The 18918-nt window shown below is 38.1% G+C and overlaps 2 protein-coding genes across 2 annotated transcripts; both read left to right on the forward strand.

Annotated features, from left to right (window-relative positions):
• Nucleotides 1-7820: 7820 nt before the first annotated feature.
• LOC106065700 (brorin-like) lies at nt 7821-12597 on the forward strand. Its single transcript, XM_056007226.1, has 3 exons — nt 7821-7981; nt 11561-11711; nt 12396-12597. Exons 1-3 carry the CDS (start codon nt 7883-7885, stop codon nt 12518-12520), a joined length of 375 nt encoding a protein of 124 aa, XP_055863201.1. The 5' UTR covers nt 7821-7882; the 3' UTR covers nt 12521-12597.
• Nucleotides 12598-13723: 1126 nt separating this feature from the next.
• On the forward strand, nt 13724-18662 carry LOC129922087 (brorin-like). The gene is made up of 3 exons (XM_056006618.1): nt 13724-13879; nt 17879-18029; nt 18365-18662. The coding sequence occupies exons 1-3, from the start codon at nt 13775-13777 to the stop codon at nt 18487-18489; spliced, it is 381 nt and encodes a 126-aa protein (XP_055862593.1). The 5' UTR covers nt 13724-13774; the 3' UTR covers nt 18490-18662.
• Nucleotides 18663-18918: the final 256 nt, after the last annotated feature.

Raw genomic sequence — 18918 nt, forward strand, 5'->3', positions numbered from 1 at the left:
TACACATTCGTCACTTCCCCCAAGTCCCCTAACTCTCGATACCCAACACTTGACCGTGTGTCACGGTTGACCACACAGTAACCGTGTCACAATAGACATCATAACTAATTGAGTGTACTTCACAGCCTACCAGTATAGATCTTTGAGCTAATGTTTCTTTGGTTTCGGTTTTGTATACAGGATGCTCTGAAACCACCTACACACCCGTGTATCAGCTGCCCCGAATGCGTTCAAGGCAATTGGGTTTGCTACACCAGAGAGTGCCCTGATGAATGCGTAGATGCCCTCGTCTTGTCTGATCAATGCTGCCCCGTTTGTCCTAATGGTAATAACAAAAGAATGATGCTACTGAACTAGAAAAACATTTAAAATAGTTGTTTTAAAAAATCTTATATTATATTGCATCAATTAGCTTGGATCTGCAATGTGATTAAATTTGTAACAGATCTAGACTAACAGTAATCAATCTTTGCCATTAGAAATATTTTTATCAATTGTTCTGTTTAGCGCGATTTTATGCTTTTAAGTAGCTTTAACTTTTTCACTGCGCTATGATCCTATCACTGTCTGGACCAGTTGGGGAAAATGGGGGTGGGGTGGGAGGGAAAGGAGAAGGGGGTATCTGGGTGAATGTTATCGTGACAGCTTTTTTAAACGCATGAAAAAAAAAAACGTGTTTACTCTGGGCACAAGGCATCTCAAGGGGACTAGTTCAACTCATACCACCACATCTGTCAAGTAAGATTTATTTCCCTTGTTTAATACCGAAGAGAATATTTAATTACCAATAGTTATTTTAATAATTTTTTTTTTAAAATTGATTCCTGTTTTGTCATGTGCAAGAAATAATTGTGCGAAATTTCCACTAGATCTAAGATTGTGTGGGGGAGAACAAACGTGTACAAACATATTACCAGATAGTCAGTTGATACTTGATATAAGCAACATAACGATTTTCTCAAGTTATATTTCTCTTTTCCAGGTCCCAACTGCCAACATGCTGACGTCATCATTCCTTATGGACAAGTGGTCACGCTAACCACTGGAATGCAATGCAGCTGTAGAAAAAGCGAATGGGGGTGGGGCGGCCTGGAGGCGTTCTGCCAATGACGGATGCCCACTGTCTCAGTTCTCATGCCTTCGCCATTTTTTCTTGTCATCCAACATTTTTGTTTTTCGATTTTTTTTTTTTAAGGACTTAAACATATCAGACTATACAACATTATATAAACATTTGTTCAAATCAATGCTCATGACATCATTATATTGCTATTGATTGTTTGGTCAAATGTTTGATGTAAATCAGTATATTATCAAAGAGCAATCTGTTTGTGTTGCATAAATAAAATCGAATTTATTTTTTTTTTCAATCATGTGTTGCATGCCTTGATTAGCGTGAGAGATTCTTGATTTGTTAGCAATGTGAAAATGTGCAACCAATCTTAAGCGTCATAATGAGCCGAATGTCGACCAGTTCAAAGTTGATGTAATGTTTATATATATATATTTATATATACAATGCTATATTTTGACGGTAGGCACCTGTAAGGCATACTGACACTTTTTTCAATGTGGGTAAAAAATTATTACTTTTCTTGTATTTTAATATTTATTATTAATTTATTAGTAGTTAAAAGTTGGACAATGCGGCAATCCATCACTGAGTACCGGCACTGTATATATATATATATTCCTATGAAGCCGCTAAGAACGCACACATCAAAATTCATCATGGTTGGAGACTAGAAGTTCAGGAAATAGATCTAACACAAGTACTCAGACGGATGACGGAGGTCCTCGAAGAGTATAAGCCAAGCCGGTCACATTGCTGGAACTGTGGTGGATATATATATATTGTTATAAACCTGGTGGTGGCACAAATGGGGGTAGTGGTGTGTGTGTAGTCAGCCGACGCAAATCGCCCCAGGCCAGCGCTAGACGAGCGGTCAACCGTGACGAGTTACGACTGTCAGCCGAGACGAGTGTCAACACGGCGGTTCGGGAAGGATCGACGGCGGTCCGGGAAGGATCGACGTCGTGAACAGAGCTCAGGAGCGTCACGAGAGTTGTAGTCATCTGACCACCTAGAAACGTCGAGCGGCGTTCTGTCCGGTTCGAGAAGGACAGTAGGGACCCTATATAAGAGCGGAGGTGTCGCAGTCAAGACGGTTCACGGCAGGGGTTCAGAGCCCGGTTCACTACAGTCCGGTCGACTACAGCACAGTTCAGCGGTGTGGTTCTGTACGAAGCATTACGACGGTTCAGTGCGGAGTACTGTCAAGTACAGTTGAGACGGCTGGCGTCTTGATCTTGGTCTGCGATCGAGTCCGACACAACGAGCTTAGTGTGTGAAGTCAGTCCTGAACTGTTGAACCCAGTGCAAGCCCGGAACGAGACGGAGAGGCCAGTGCAAGAGTTGATATTGCGGAACGCTGTTATCGGAGAGATATTTGTACAGTGTACGTGTTGCCAATTGTACAGTATTGGCTGTTATTTATTCAACTATTAAAGTGTTACGTTACTTTGGAGCCCTGAGTTGTCAAGTTCTTTAAGTTGGTGGTGTATGGTGCAGTTTGCAGAGAGCCTGGATAGTGAGATTCGTAACAATATATATATAGTCTGTGGCATTTTACGTCTCGAGAGACAATCTTTTCTCTTTGCAACTTCTTGTGTGACTAAATAGGCCAATCAAATCCTTGATTCACAGCTGCGGTCACAGGTTGCTCATATGTAATCACCAGGCACCGTTGCATTTTCACCCTTCTATCTAGTACTGTGTGTATGGCATCTACAATCCGGGACCTTTCCTTTATGCTCGCTTTCCATGTGGATCTATGTTGTGTCGATTGTGAAGAGCTTCAATTCGCGTTCGCATACATCCGTATATATTAATCTTAACTGCGCTTAGAAGTGTACGAATTTATTGGGTCAAGACATTAACATAAATATTTTTTAGTTCAATGGTTGACGACAAAGTTTTTGGTTTATTTACATCAGAGCTGGATCTTTTTGTGTTTGGTGAACCACTGTTTAAAAACGCAGGACTGTGCGACCATGTAATGAGAGCCTCGGGGCTCGTAAAGACTTTTCTGCAGGAGACAGTACCAGGGAAAAAGAAAGGGGGCAGACAAAAGAAGTCATGGAAGGACAACATAAAGGAATGGAAGAGCTTTTCTATGGAAGAGACTCAAATCACTAATCCTAACAAAAGACAGAAGGAAATGGAGAAAGACGTTCGACTTATCATATGTGGTGCCTCAAACATCTAACAGAGTAAGGAATGGGTAAAGTCGATGTCCTTAGTATTTCTATACATACGTATTTCTCTTTGATAGAATTTCATTCGCTGTTAATTCTTTGATGTTGATGGCTGGTTTTATGGAGGTGACAGGAAGGAGTGCTGCCTTGTAGTAACTGTCCTGAAAATTATTTTAGTTTATTTCAAAAATGCAAAGGAAATCTTGTAGCCCATATATTTTACAACCGAAAATTTTTTAATTTTTTTTTAAACTTTTAGTGCCAGAGCTAGAACAAGAATAATATAAAAAATACTTTTAAAAAAAGACAATACCTCCTTTTGACATAATAGCCTACATCTTATATAGCAATTTTTTTTGCCTTATAACAAATTAGTTTTAAGTTTTAAAAAAGGAACATTTTTACCAACATATCTCCGTTTAGCAACAACAAACGTCTAAATCTCCATCGATCTGAAAAGAAAATAAAAAGCTAGAAAGCTCGGTAACGGTGAAAAGATTTCTTTCAAAAGGTTGACTTGACCTTGTAACACCCTGAGAACAGATGTGCCCGAAATGTCAATATTGTTTAAAAGTGTTAACATTTAGCATATAAGTAAGATGAATGAGACGCCCCTGGATAAGTGGTAGACGTGTAGATTTCTAAACAAATAGTCACGAGTTTCACTATGAGTTTACACAGTTATTATAAGATACGGATAATGTTCAGATAGAGACCTGGCGACTTATACCAAACATGTTATATAATCTAATCTTACTAGGGGCAGCTTGGATGTCAAAGTCGACCCTGGCATAACCATACGATCCGTCCCAAAACATGTTGGCTTATGATATGTATCTGTTGTTATCTGCTCTCAGAGTAATTAAATTTCAGTGCTGGATTAGCTATCGGTAGCATAAGCAATAGTTTAGGGCCCCCTTCTTGCCCCCCCCTAAAAAAACCCCAATAAAACGTTCAAGGGATATATTCAATCATTTGAAGCGAGATTTCAAAATAAAATTCCGTTATGCTGATTACTAGAGCCCCCCAACACTTAATGGCTACCTGTTCGTGTGGTTTGCGCTCTGGAGTGGTCCCGGGTTCGAACCCTGCTCGCCGGGAGGTTTGGACTAGGGAGTTATAATCTTCAATTTAGAAGAAACATCCACAACAAGGAATACACAAAAAAAAGTCTTAAAATGAAGGCGACACGAAACAAATCAATTTATTCTATTTTAAGGGATTAAACAGATCCAGTGGCGTAGCTAGAAATGTGCCATCTTTTGGGAGCCCAGGAGGGGGGCTTGACCTCGTTGGGGGATCCTGCATTTTACGTAATATTTAATATTTAATGTAAAAAACGCTAATTAGGGCCCCCTTCAAGTGGGGGCACGGGAGGGGGGGGGGGTTCAATGTTTAATATGTAGAAAAAAATGTCAATACCATTATTTCTAAATTTACTTATGTACATTACAGCGAAAGCACTAAATCGAAAGCCTAGCTGACGATTTCATCCCCTTCCCCCCCCCCCCCGGGGTTAATAAATTGTACCTCTAAGACCGTAATAGTTATCTGGACAGTTATTACAAGACAGCACTCCTTGCTATCCCCTGCAAAAAACCAGCCATCAACATCAAAGAATGGACAGGCCTGCCAGTGAATGAAATTTTATCAAAGACAAAGGTTAGAGAGGAATGGAGAAAGACGGTAGACAGATCTCTTGTGGTGCCCCAAAGGTCCAACAGACCAAGAGATAGATGAAGGTTACGGTGAAGACATCTTACTGCTCAAATTCTTTGTCACCCACAGAAAAGGACGTCATTAACGTCATCAATATTTGGGTTAAAAAAAAAAAAAAAGTTGCATGACTCAAATAAGTGTGTTAGCACAGGAAACAAAACAAATAGAACTAGGTAGTGTGTAATACTAAGACACTGTGGCGTAGCGTATCAAAGAGGTGGGGTCCCGTTCCTGTATATTGTGGTCAACCTTTTTTGAAACTCGAATGTTGTCACACACAGACATACATAAATGATTCCAAATAATTGAGCTATCCTATATTTATTACTAAAAGAAATAAGAGTCACGTTTACCTTTCAGACCATACGATATATAGGGCAGATGATGTAAAGGCCATCTGTTACAGTGGCCCACGGTTAACGAGGATGTCATGTAGCCAGCACAACGGCCAACCACCTTTACTTTTGCCCAACTAATATCAGGCACTCATTAGAGCTGGGTGGACTCAGAGGCGCCCTAAAGATCCCGAAGTTGAAAACCCCAGTCTTCACCTTGATTCAAACCCGGGGTATCTCGGTTCGGAAGTCAAGAGCTTTACCACTCAGCCACCGCGCATTAACATGTATCAGTACCTTTTCAAAAGACATTCTGATGATTGCACAACCAAGTGGTAAAGTCATGATACTTTATTCAGTCATGTTTTGTTTATAAGTAAAAGCGCATGCCACTCAGTACTTGTAGGTCTTCTTACGTATAGTTGTGTAATATAGAAAGCTGATTTTTTTTTTTTTGGGGGGGGGGGGTCTATACCCCAGACGGAACCACGGGCAGAGATAAGATGCTGAAATAATCACATGTTAGAACTATCAAACACTAAAATAAATATAGTATTATGCCTATTATTTATCAGTAGATATCAACTATCTGTAGTCTCGATAAATATGATTGCGTTTTATCTGGCCTTAAGTCACAGACAAGTGGATCTAGATCTAGCGTTTTATCTGGCCTTATGTGGAGCAAGTCAGAGAAAAGTGGATCTAGATCTAGCGTTTTTTTCAGGCCTTATTGGAGCAAGTCAGATACAACTGGATCTAGATCTAGTTCTAAAGCTTTGGGAAACAAGTAAAAAACGAAAACACTTCTAGAATAAGACGATAAACAGTCGTTTTGTTTTGCGTGTCCGAGTAGGTCTTCTAAGTTGCTTGGATCTGTCATTGAAAAAAAAAGTACAACTATTAGTATCAAGGAAAGTTACAACAAAAAATCCGACAAAAAAGAGTTATTAACATTAGAACAGAGGCGTGATAGTTGAGGGATAAAGAGCTTGGATTTTGAACCCAAGACTCTTGAGTTCGAATCCTGCGTTTTTTATTTGGGGTTTTTAGAACAGCCATTAGTCCAGCCATCTGTAAAGACGGTGGGTCGTTTGTGGGCCCCTGGTCAATCTGGTTAAACTGTCGGACGTAGAAAATATCTGCTCCTATAGATCGCAAGGTTTGAAAGGGCTACCCATAACATAACAACAGTTCGTTCTTACGTAGATGGACAACGAAACATACTTTTGAGATACTAAAGAAAGTTTTGAAAAAAATAAACACATTTAAAGTTATAGAGTTAACTGTGTGTGTGTTTCTTTCAATATGAAGGTCATATCGGTCAAGAGACCGGATGCAACGAACCCTTTCGCCTCCTGGTTGTTACACCACTGTAAGAAAATTAATTGTACTAGCATTCAGCCAAGAATATAAAGAAAGGTGAGATACAGTCAATTATTGACAAACCCGCACACACACACACACACACACACACTCACACATACGCACGCACGCACACATGTATATATTGGTATAAACTGAAACGGACAACCAGGGCATGAAGTATTAATGTTTGTTTAATTAATTTCTCTCCACCCCTCCCCCCTCGTGTACTTTCTAGCCGCTCTTAGTGTAAGGTGATACTTACAGAAACAATGCACAATGCTAATCCGCTTAGAGATGCAGAGACAGAGGCGTCACCAAGGCAAAATATCTTATATAAAGATGCTAATATAGGTTGTTGTTTTTTAAACTAATTGTAAATAACCTTAAAGGAAAAATAAAAGGTCGGGTCGCCAAAATGAGAGTTTCAGAAAACTTTGTTGTATTTTTATTGTCTCTCTATAATTACAAATGAGTTGATTTTATGCTTATACTAAAAGAATATTGATATAGAATTAAACCCTCCAACATTAGGTTGTTTTTTAAAATGGTCTTTACAAACCTTGTCCCAAACATGACTTACTTAAGTCTTAGATCCTCCCGCGCATTTCGGCGAAATATTTCTCCACAAAGATAGATCATAGGTGACATTCTACCGAGACCAAGCGTCATCGAAGGCCTGAACACTGAAGTGCAACGTCGCAGCCTGTGGGCAGTGGAGACCAATAGTTCGTTGCCACGTCACAGGTCTGTACAATGTGGCGACGAGCCATTGATCTCCACTGCCCACAGGTGGCGACGTCACAGATCGGTGTTCAAGCCTTCTATAATGAACGGTCTCGCTTCTACAGCCGCTCCTCAACTGGTGCCCACGGATTCTGGGTCTTCCAAGAAGCTGCGACGCCATGTTTTACTTTTGCGTCCTTCCTTTCGTATTCTTCTTTTCGGCTTCCATGTTATGTCCGAGTTTAGTTAACGTGTTTCGTCTCGCCAATGGATAAGTCTCACGAATCTCAAACCTCTAGCAGACGAGCCCATCTTCGTCTACGCCTTCGTCGTGAACATCTCCGCCTCTATATGATGTACTCTGTCATGATGTCCAAAGTAGTATTGATAAAATAATTCCTGGTATTAAAAAAAAAGTATTGATTTAAAATTGGTATCCAATAGCTCATTGTTATGATGCAGTCACTGGTTCGCTTCACGGCATGGCAAGTTTGAAAATGATTTCGGCTCGTATGATCGTCATTATGTTGACCACAACAGGGCTGGTCATTACCGAGACTCTTCAGAGCAACCCTTGCGATGTAAGTATCTATCCTTATTTTGTGATTAAATCATTGTGTCTGTGATTGTCCTTTTAAATTGGTTTTATAAGACTAATCCTAACCGATGGAGTGATGTCTTTAGAGCTTACTATAGCTATACTAACAACAGTTTGTGGTAGAAAGGTACATGGGATTTTTTAATTTTTATCTGTGACATTGTTAAGATTGCCCGTTTCACTCCTTCAATATGTATGTAAATTATGTGTTCAACTAAACAGTTAAAATGTGTTTATTTTTTTCTTTTATATCTTTACGCTGTTTTAAAATCCCTTTATCGATGTCAGGCAGTAAAATTTAACATAATGGGAATAAAATTATTTAAACCAATTCAGTTGCACTTATAAATCAAACCTACCCTAATAACTGTATGCTCTATTTATGAACCTGGATGGTAATTGAGAACATTCACTATCCTTTTCTCGATTATTCTAAAAAAACAACAACAGTGACCTCAAATACAACTTAACGACGACAGTACAACGATGAAAGACTTTTCCTTGTTGATCCCAAAGATTCCTTAAAGAGCTGAGCCCGTTCGGATGACTAGTTGAGACCACCCCTATCCTCTAGCAAACAATGACCATCCATGATCCATGAAACTAGCTTGGAACGGTCTGGGTCTGCAAGTAAATAAAAATTATATAACTGTCAGATGCAGATGTTGCATTAAGTTTATTTTTAGATTGTATTTCTACAGCGCGAAGTCATGATTATATGTTGTTGACGAACTTCACGGAACGGAAGCGTGCAAGTCAATTTAGATTTTTAAAAATTATTAATGCTTTCATTGGTTGAATAGCTGCATCACAAGGTCATGGCGGCAAGTTAATTCCAGACCATAAAAGGAGCGGTGGAGAAATTCAGAGGGTGAGAGTGAGAAGATTGGTTGTTTTCGAATTGCGGAAAGAGGTAGATCGTAAAAAAATATTTTAAGGATGGATACACTCAGTTGGGAGCTTGAAACACGATAGTAAATTTGTTTCAATAAAATTGTATTATACCGTGTAAATATATATAGTTCGTCCATCGTTGTTCGATGATGACCACTTTTGTCATCCAGGGGGCTGAGGGCTTTGCACTGGGGCTTTATGCCTCCTCGTGTGGCTGGTGAGACCTATGTGAGCCCGGAAGGTTCGGCTGTACACTGGGTAGGTTATTCCAGCTGGAGCTAGTGTCGTGGGCCTTGCTTTTCTTCTTTGGCGTTTTTCTTCTGCCAACGTTGTTCTCTTTTCCTCAGCAACCTGTGCACCAGTTTTCACAGAGCGACGCCATGATGCTCTGTCATGTACCTATGTCTCCCAGGTGGCTGGGTCTATGCTGAACGCCTTCAGAGAAGCTTTGAGGGTGTCCATGAAGCGCTTTCTTTGACCACCTTGCGAGCGCTTTCCTTCCCTTAATTGGCCATACAGGAGTCGTTTAGGGATGCGGCGGATCTTCCATTCTGCAAACGTGTCCTGTACATTGCTGCTGGGACTGTATCAGGATTGTGTGAATGCGTATTTTCAGATGATAAACCGTACTCGCGTATTTTCGTGTCCGTTTGCGTACAAAATACGCAAGATGCGTACTTGTAGGCAATTCTGCCTTTAACATTTGACCGTTTACGAAGCCGAAGAAACCTCAAGTGGACTCAAGTGGACTCAAGTGGACTCTGAATTCAGAATCTACCAGGAAAAGTGAAAAGGTTTGCCAACAATTTGATTTGTCCAGAAATCATAAGGCTGTTTGAACAAAATAAAACAAAATATAAACGGAATTTTAAACCAAATATGGTGGGCGGCAGTTTTGGTTTAAGCCGCGACTTATAATTAAGCTACGCCTAGAGATTGGAGGATTGATGGGAATAGTTTACAAACAGAGAAGAGAAAATGAGTCGGTGGTAAAGCAGCTAAAATGTTGCTCCTATTTCAGGTAGAGATATAAAGTAGAGAAATGAAGTAGAGAAATGAAGCCGTTTTCTTCGATGCGTTAAAAAACAAAAGATAAACTTCCAATGTCTAATTAAGTAACGTAAGGAACGAAATTCACAGATTTCTAAAAAAAAAAAAAAAATGTTTCAGGTCAATTTCATTTCGTTTTCTTTTTGTACCTTTTAGGTCCAGTGGCCCTCGACAAGGGTGTCTGAAATTGAAAGGGCCCGCAGGTCGAACTAGGTTGAGCATCACTGTGTTATATTATGTCAATATGTTAAATTATGTCCAAATGTTTAATTATGTCAATATGTAAAATTATGTCCAAATGTTAAATTATGTTAATATGTTATATTATGTCAATATGTTATATTATGTCAATATGTTATATTATGTCAATATGTTATACTAGGTCGATTTGTTACATTAGGTCGATATGTTATATTATGTCAATATATTATATCATGTCTATATATATAATTCTCTTCGTGACCTAACCATGCGGGACACCACGATGAAAAAGTCATGGAAAGATAACTCTTTTATTTCTGCAAGTCGGACTGAGTTACCCCACGTAACTTTCGCGGTGTCATAGAGCGAGTCTCAGAAAAAAAAAAAACGAGGGGAACGCGGGTCAGCTCGTATGTTATGTTATGTCAATAAGTTACATTATGTTTTGAGATAATATTTCAAAGTAACAACACTAAGATAAATAACACACAACATTCCGAAATCAGTAATATATTATCAAGATACCAATCATTGACTGACTGATTTAATCACTAATTTTGAAAAGAAAACTATGGAACCACCCACAAGACTTGCACGACATGTGTACACAGGGCTGCTTGTACCTTCTAGTCGTGTGAAATATGTACGGGGGGAAAACTTGTTTAAAAAATACAATCGAAATAAACAATCAAGTTTATATTTTCTCTGAACAAAGCCTATATAAACCCAGTCTGGCTGTCTGTCTGTCTGTGTGGTACGACTCATGTACACGTCATTTCTCCAACTTCCCATTCCTTGATCAAGTTTAAACTTTGCACAATTATTCATTCGAAAACAAATCTGAATCAATTAGTTAGTTTATTGTAATAATTAGTAATTTTTTTAAATATAGAAAAAAAAGTGGCGGGGGGGGAAGGTCTTGCAGCATTGCGATATATTGCAGTAATCGTGCGGCTCTTTCCTTATTTAAGCTTTGTATTTTGTATTTTTTTTTTATCTTTCTTTTTTCTTTTTTTCGAAAACACGAAATGTCTAAATGAAATCTTTAGTTTTGTAAGCACCGTCTAGATTAGATCGACAAGTGTTCTAGATCTTAAACTAAAATGCATTGAATATTCATAGAGAATATGAGTTTTAATGGACATATAAGGTTTTATTGTTACTATATCTGTTTAAGGCTTATGGGATGATGTTACCATGAGATTGTGTTGATCAGACAATGCGTTTCTGATGTTATTGTTTAGTATATATTTCTCCATTAAAACAATTACTGAGCACTCAAACAATATCGGGATGCAGGAGATACAAATGTAAACTATAAATTTCAAAACTAAGATCCTTCAACAATAAATACAAAGCTTTAATTCTGTTCTTATCTAAGAAACATCATTGCTGAGACCTGTTCTTGTCTCTCCAGGGCGTAGTCAAGCCGGTGGCACCTCCCTGTCACACATGTGACAGATGTGACCACGGTCATTGGGTGTGTGACCCGATCGAATGTCAAGATGACCAGTGCGTTGACGGCTACTTCACAGAGACCAATAAGTGCTGCCTGACCTGTCCAAACGGTAAATTAGGACCTAATCCTTATCAACACTTACATATTTATTCATTGGTTGCATCGGTTCTTCTTTCAAAATCTTATCTTCATCATTTACTGTAGCTTTTTTTTTTATTATAAAGCTTCTATCCACTCACTCTGTCTGTCTGGTAAAAAGTTTGTACAGGTTATTTCTCCCCCACCCAATCTCGGGTCAAGCTGAAATTTTGCAATACTATTTCCTTTATCTGACAACACAAGAATCAATAAAAAGAAATTTACCAATTAGTTATATAATTATTGGTAATTAATTATTTTGTTTTCGGTATCTTTAACAAGGGAAAGAAATCGTACTTGACAGATGTGGTGGTATATAAGTTAAACTAGTCCCCTTGAGGAATCTTGAGACCTGCGTGAAACATTTTTTGATGCATTTTGAAACGATCATCGTCTTACCTTCACCAACCCCCCCCCCCTTTCTTCTCTCTTTTTTTCACAACTGGCCCAGACAAGTGATAGCGAACGAAGAGAGCTAATAGAGCTAATAGCTAAACAAAAACAATTGGTAAAAATATTTCCATCGCACTGATTTATATGTCTAGGTCAGTTGCATGTGTGACATACAAACTTATTCATACAATTACACTTATTGTGAGCTTTGTATTTTTTTAAAGAGCTTTTTTTTAATGTTATTCTTGTTATCACTATTTAGGCGAGAACTGCAAATTCATTGACGTCATCATTCCCAAAAATAAAACTATTTCCGTGGGCGGCGGCATATGCGCCTGCGTCGAAAGTGAGGACGGGACAGGAGCCTTGGTAGCCAAGTGCATGTGACGGAGCAACAGCGAGATGGTGCTCTGATGCAATCTGCGAGCAAATGAAATACATTAAATGTAGATGTCTTTACCTAATTATGTCTACTGTTATGTTTGGTTGTTTCAATTTGTGTGTAGGAATCAATATAAAATTAGCATAAAAACTAATGCAGCTAACACAAGGGCCGGACCGTCTTTACTTCCACTTATAAACGTCAGGTACACTCAGTGGCGTAGCTAGGGTGGGGGGAGAGGGGGAGAATTAGAAAATCTCTCCGAGTGTCATTTTACATAAAAAATGAAATATTACGCAAATAGCAAGGGCCACCCCAAAGAGGTCAAGTCCCCCGGGCCCCCAAACTATGGAAAATTCCTAGCTACGCCCCTGGGTACACTCACTAACACACACAAACAAATAGAAAAACATACAAGAACACACCAACACCCACTATACACAAACATAGACACATTAACACTCCCAAACATGCACAATATACAAACACAGACACATAAACACACTAGCCTAATACGTACAAACAAACACAATCTGAGACACCCCAGCACTAAAAAAGAAATACTAGATCTAGCACACACAAACACCAATACTTAAACAAACCTTATATACACACATATTCTTACACACAAAAACACATGCACAACTTAAACACATCCAAACACACACTAACACATACACATGTTATCATGCCCAAACTGTTCTAAACACACACACACTTAAACACACGAATCGACGTTTCTTAAATGTAACAAAAATTAAAGATCTTGGAGTAAACTCACCACACATTACTGCCGACCTAGGTTTCCTCTCCATAGTTTCCTCTCTGTTAGCCACTGAACTATAGTCTTCAATGACCCCCTAAATTTGTTCATTCAGATAATCCGCTTATGTGTTACAGGGGCGTGGAAACATAAGAAAAACAATAAGAAAAAAACATGAAATGAAATAGGGACAACCCTTCTAGTTTTCAAGACAGAAAGGACCATTAGTATCGTTCGATGACCGAAACACGTTTATAATGAACTTCAATCATTGAAATCTACAGTTTGAAACTACGATTTTTATAGTTTCGTATTTTCTAGTCTTAAAAAATTCTGTGACACTCGAAACAATTCATTTCACAAGCCCACATTAGCCTCCGCCTTGTATTTGAAAACATCTGTAATTGGTGTTCGCTACTGCTTCTATCTTAAATACTTTGTTTATCGTGTATATTCTTAAGTCAGTGGTGACGAGTGTACGTATCATTTAGAGTTGATGATGATTTGTGGTAGAATAATATCTTGGCATGGAGTTATCATTTTACTAATGGGCGCATGGTTGGCTATTACCATCACTGCCAGCCAGGACGAGTCTTGTAAGGTAAGAATTCGCCCAGTTCCCCACCCCCCACTTTTTCATTTTACAATTACCTTTCAGATTAAAAATAATTTGCTAATTTGGTTTCGTAGACCACTGCAGTGAAAGCTCTAGAGTCTATGATATTACTTTTTACAGAATTTTTGAAATTGTTTTTTTTTTGTCTCACATAATCCAAAGAATCAACTTGCAAGAATAAAATTAACAAAATAATCACATAAATACAATTTCGTTACAATTTGTAACTTGAAGGATATAAATTGTCAAAAATTGTTAGCGTAAATCGTTAGAGACGTTTTCGAGATCCTTGTTCAACCACACACCCAACCAGTGTCCACCACGAACGCAGATTTTGTAAGCTGATAAGAGGAATTTTAAAGATGATAAATTTTAATATTTTTACATAAAGCGATGAGCCAAGCATAAACTTGGCATAGATTCGCTGATTCACAATAGGGTATTTCTTCTGCTTCTTGATTTAATTATAATTTTTTAAAAACAAATGTAATCGGTTTGTTTCCTTTATTTTTTTTCTTCCGAATTTTGTAATAATCAACAGAGATATACAGGCGACCGTCACATTTGGTATTAGGATTTAAAGAATGCCTCTAAGTTAGTTTTTATCTTTAGGTGTCTGGAGTGATAATTTAATAATCTGATGGAAACACACACAAAAACACATTTAGTGTCACTTGCACTATATTTTATTACAATGCCTTGTAATATAGTCAAGTTCCTCTTTCAGACCTTTTGGTGTATGGGGCAGATAATGTAAACGTTATCTGTTTCTGTGGCCAGCACAACGACCGACCGACATTACTTTTCCCCAACTAATGTCAGATACCCATTACAGCTGAGTGGACCTAGAGGCGCCCAAATTCCCAGTCTTCACAAGGATTCGAACCCGGGACCCTGGTTCGGAAGCCAGGCGCTTTGCAGATCAGCCACCGCGCCTCCTAATGTAATAGGCCTTAACATTGACCTGCAACTTCACAACCTGTGACGTGGCAACGAGCTATTGGTTTTAAACTGCCCATAGGTTGTGACGTTGCAAGTCAGTGTTGAGGCCTTCTATAACACTTGGTCTCGGTAGCAGACGTACAAGCACGTGCGTGTCTGGTTACCTTTCTAAGGAAACTAAAATTCTTGTGGTACATGAACTTTTATCTAGGTTATTTCAACCAAAAGGCAAGAGAAGTTTTTGTTGGTTTTTTTTTTTTTTTTGCCCGGCAGACGGCACTTTCTTTTGAGGCTCCGACATATTTTTGTTTAGAAGAGATGCATAGGGTGGCTAGAGGAGAAATAGATTCTATTTTCTTTGGAAACACCAGACATGAATCAACTTGATCTAAGGGACACAACTTGTTCCGAATATGATTTTATACTTATATAATAATACAGACGTTACTTCAAAAAAGAAGATGATTACGTCCTACGCGTCATGCATTTAGTCATGCATATTAACCAATGACTTAAATTCTGCCAAGTCACTGGTTTTCCTGGCTAGCTCAGGCAACCCATTCCATGCTCTAATAGCACTAGGGAAGAAGGAGTATTTGTACAAATTTGTCCTAGCATATGGGACGAGGAATGTGCCTTTATCTTTGTGTCTTTCAGAGTATTTTATTAAATTTTGTTTTTGTATTTGAAGATTATGGTTCAGTGTTTTATGTATTTTACGCTAATGGGAACTCGTAAAGACCCCTCTGTCTCTCTCTCTCTCTCTCTCTCTCTCACACAGACACACACACACACACACACAGAGAAAGAGAGAAAGAGAGAGAGAGAGCTCAACAAGCTTTCGTCACGTTTTGGCCAAATAACAAAAAAAGAAAGCAAGAAAGAAAAATAACTACTGAACTAACTCACATAGTCCGAGAAATCTCGAGATCAGCAATTCTCACAGAATGACTTGCTATGACTTGCTAGAGGTTCTCAACGAGTATCTCGGTAGAGTCAAGGGCAATGTTTTGATCAAAACAAAATTGATACATAAGCTGTTTGTCACAGGAAGATTACGAGGAGAGAGAGATATGTACAAAAAACACAGAGCCGGATTTAAGGCAGGGCAGGCGTGGGTACTGTCCCGATGACTCAACAGGGGGTCTATTTACTTAAATCCTGTCCAGGGGCCTCTATTTACTTAAATCCTGTCTAGGGGCTTCTATTTACTTAAATACTGTCCAAGGGCCTCTATTTAATTAGATCCTATCCAGAGGCCTCTATTAACTGAAATCATGTCATTGAGCCCCCATTCACTTAAATCCTGCCCCGTATAATTGTTCTACTCATCTTAGTACGTAGGTGCAAATAGATTGAGAACTGCTGTACCAGTCTCGTGACAAACTATTTTTCAACTGTAGCAGACGTGAAGCGTCGTGTTGTAAGTCAATGTGTTACAGTCCTAATTAGACATGTTCCATTAACTCGGGCTACAGCAGATTAAGATTTCAAGATGAATGGGTTTGGGTTCGATACTAGATCAGCTGTCATCGAGTACTTTTCAGCTTGATCCAAAACATTTTCATTATATATATACATACTAACCTAGATAAATGTAAATACTGACGTAGTTAGATATGATTACTGACCTAGTTAGATATGAATACTGACCTACTTAGACATAAATACTGACCTAGTAGGATATTAGTACTAGACTACTTTGATTTGAAAGCTGACCTATTGTGTAGTTGCAGAATGAACTCTTTATGTTGTATCTGTTCTATTTATGTGTATGTTTCTATTGTGTTGTCTTTATATGAGAAAAGAGTCCTTGTAATCACAACAAATTTCAATAAAATCAATAAAGCAGTCTTAGTCTCAGTCTTAGTTAGATATGTATACTGACCTTTTTAGTAATGAACAATGACCTAGTTAGATATGAATACTGACCTAGTTAGATATGAATATTGTTGGTTTTGAATGCTTACCTAGTTAGATATGAATATAAATATATAATATATATTATAATATGAATACTGACCTAGTTAAATATTAATACTGACCTAGTTAGCTATGAGTAATAACTTAGTTACGTTTGAATACTGACCTTGTTGGCTATGAATATTGAGCTACCTAGTTACGAACACTGACATAGTTAGATATGAATACTGACTTAGTTTGTTATGAATGCTGACCTAGTAAGTTATGAATAATGACCTAATTACAGGTACATACTGACCTAGCAAGATATGAAACTGACCTAGTTAGATATGAATATAAAGAAAAAAGAAATGGTGTAGATATCAAACATACAAATAATTTATATGTATATTCTATCTGATGAATGTTGTTTCTACTGGAGATTTTTCAACTGTTCTTCTTTTTAATGTGTAAGTATCAAACTCTGTCAGAGTTTATTACAATTCTTTTTTTTTTAAATATGTCATCGCATGGGCTAATGACGTAGCAACATAAACATTTTTTTTAAAAATTATATTGATTAGTCGCAAGCATCGTCGCCATCATCATCATCATCGTCTTGATAAACATCTTCAAATTTCGTCTAAATGAGGATATTAAATAATTAAGACGTTCGTTTAAAAAAAAAAAAAAAACTTGGATTAAAACTCGAGGATTTCAACAAGTGCATAGTTTCATACGGACAAAATGCCAAAGTCCTTCCCGACAATTGAATAGAAAATGATTAAAAGTAGGTGAGGGGGGGGGGCAGTGTCCTCTACCTCCTTGTAGCAGGGGCGGCCCCGTGAATGAGAATGTGGCTGTATTAAGCAGTAGAACAAGAGAAGAACCGATAGAGAGTAAAAACGTCTCTAGCACCCTGTAGTATAATAGTTTTTATCTCTGCATGGAGAGCCTTCGCCTAGTCCAATGAATTTTGATCGATATTTAATGTTTTATACTCAACTAATGATGTGACTATTTTATGAAATGTTTATGACATTGATACAAGATTGTGTTCAGCTAAATGAGTAGCTCTTCGAATCGATGTTACAGGAGCGTTGATGATAATAAGTTGTTTTTTTTTTCAACAATTTTTAGAATGTCGCGAAGCCAGTGGCACCTCCCTGCTGGACATGTGACCGATGTGAGAATGGCCAGTGGGAATGTGATCCTGTCACGTGTACGAGTGACCAGTGTGTTGATGGCTACTTCACCGAGACTAATATGTGTTGCCAAACGTGCCCCAATGGTAAGTGTGTTCCTTTTCGTTCTATGTCTCTGCAAATTAGAGAATATGAAACACAAAGAGTTGTCAAAACCATCGGAGTTTCCCTTTAAGGTCTTGCGAGAAAGTTAATTAGTTTGTGTATTTAAAAACTATGTATAGTAAAATTTACACTACACTAAATATTTATCAAAATGTTTTTAAAACCAAATGTTCTATGTAATTAGGGTTAATCCTCAGTTTACATTTAATAATTATTAATTTGTATAATAATAATATGTGAGTACTTGTGAGAGCGAAAGGTAGTTCCCCTTTATTAATCCTGATCTATTTTTAAATGTATCTTTTTTATGTTAAAGGTGAGAACTGTAAATTCACTGACGTCATCATTCCAATAAATCGGACTGTTTCCGTGGGTGGCGTCTGGTGCGCATGTGTAGAAAGCGAAGACGGAAGTGGACTTTTGATGGCCAAATGCATCTGACCAACCAGATTGGTGACCTTTAAGAAAAGACTCTTCCATCCGTCATGTTTAGCTTATTGCGTGGCTTTGTTAATACGTTTGTTTGTTACCATGGGATTTGATTCTATGAAGAGACAAAACTACAGAACTTCTATTATAAAGTAATAAATAAAACAAAATTATACGATTGCATAGTACTTTGTGTCATGTATCTGATTAACAAGCCAATCTGAACACTGATCTGACATACAATTAACTCAATATTTTTCTGTGTCTGTGGTATTTTACGACTCGAGAGACGATCTTTTCCCTTTGCAACTTCTTGTGTGACTAAAGAGGCCAATCCTTGATACACAGCTGCGGTCGCAGGTTGGGCATATGTAATCACCAGGCGCCATTGCATTTTCACCCTTCTTTCTGCTTCTGTTGTGTATGACATCTGCAATCCGT

This window comes from Biomphalaria glabrata, chromosome 12 (genome assembly GCF_947242115.1).
Source record: "Biomphalaria glabrata chromosome 12, xgBioGlab47.1, whole genome shotgun sequence".
Lineage (NCBI taxonomy): Eukaryota > Metazoa > Mollusca > Gastropoda > Planorbidae > Biomphalaria > Biomphalaria glabrata.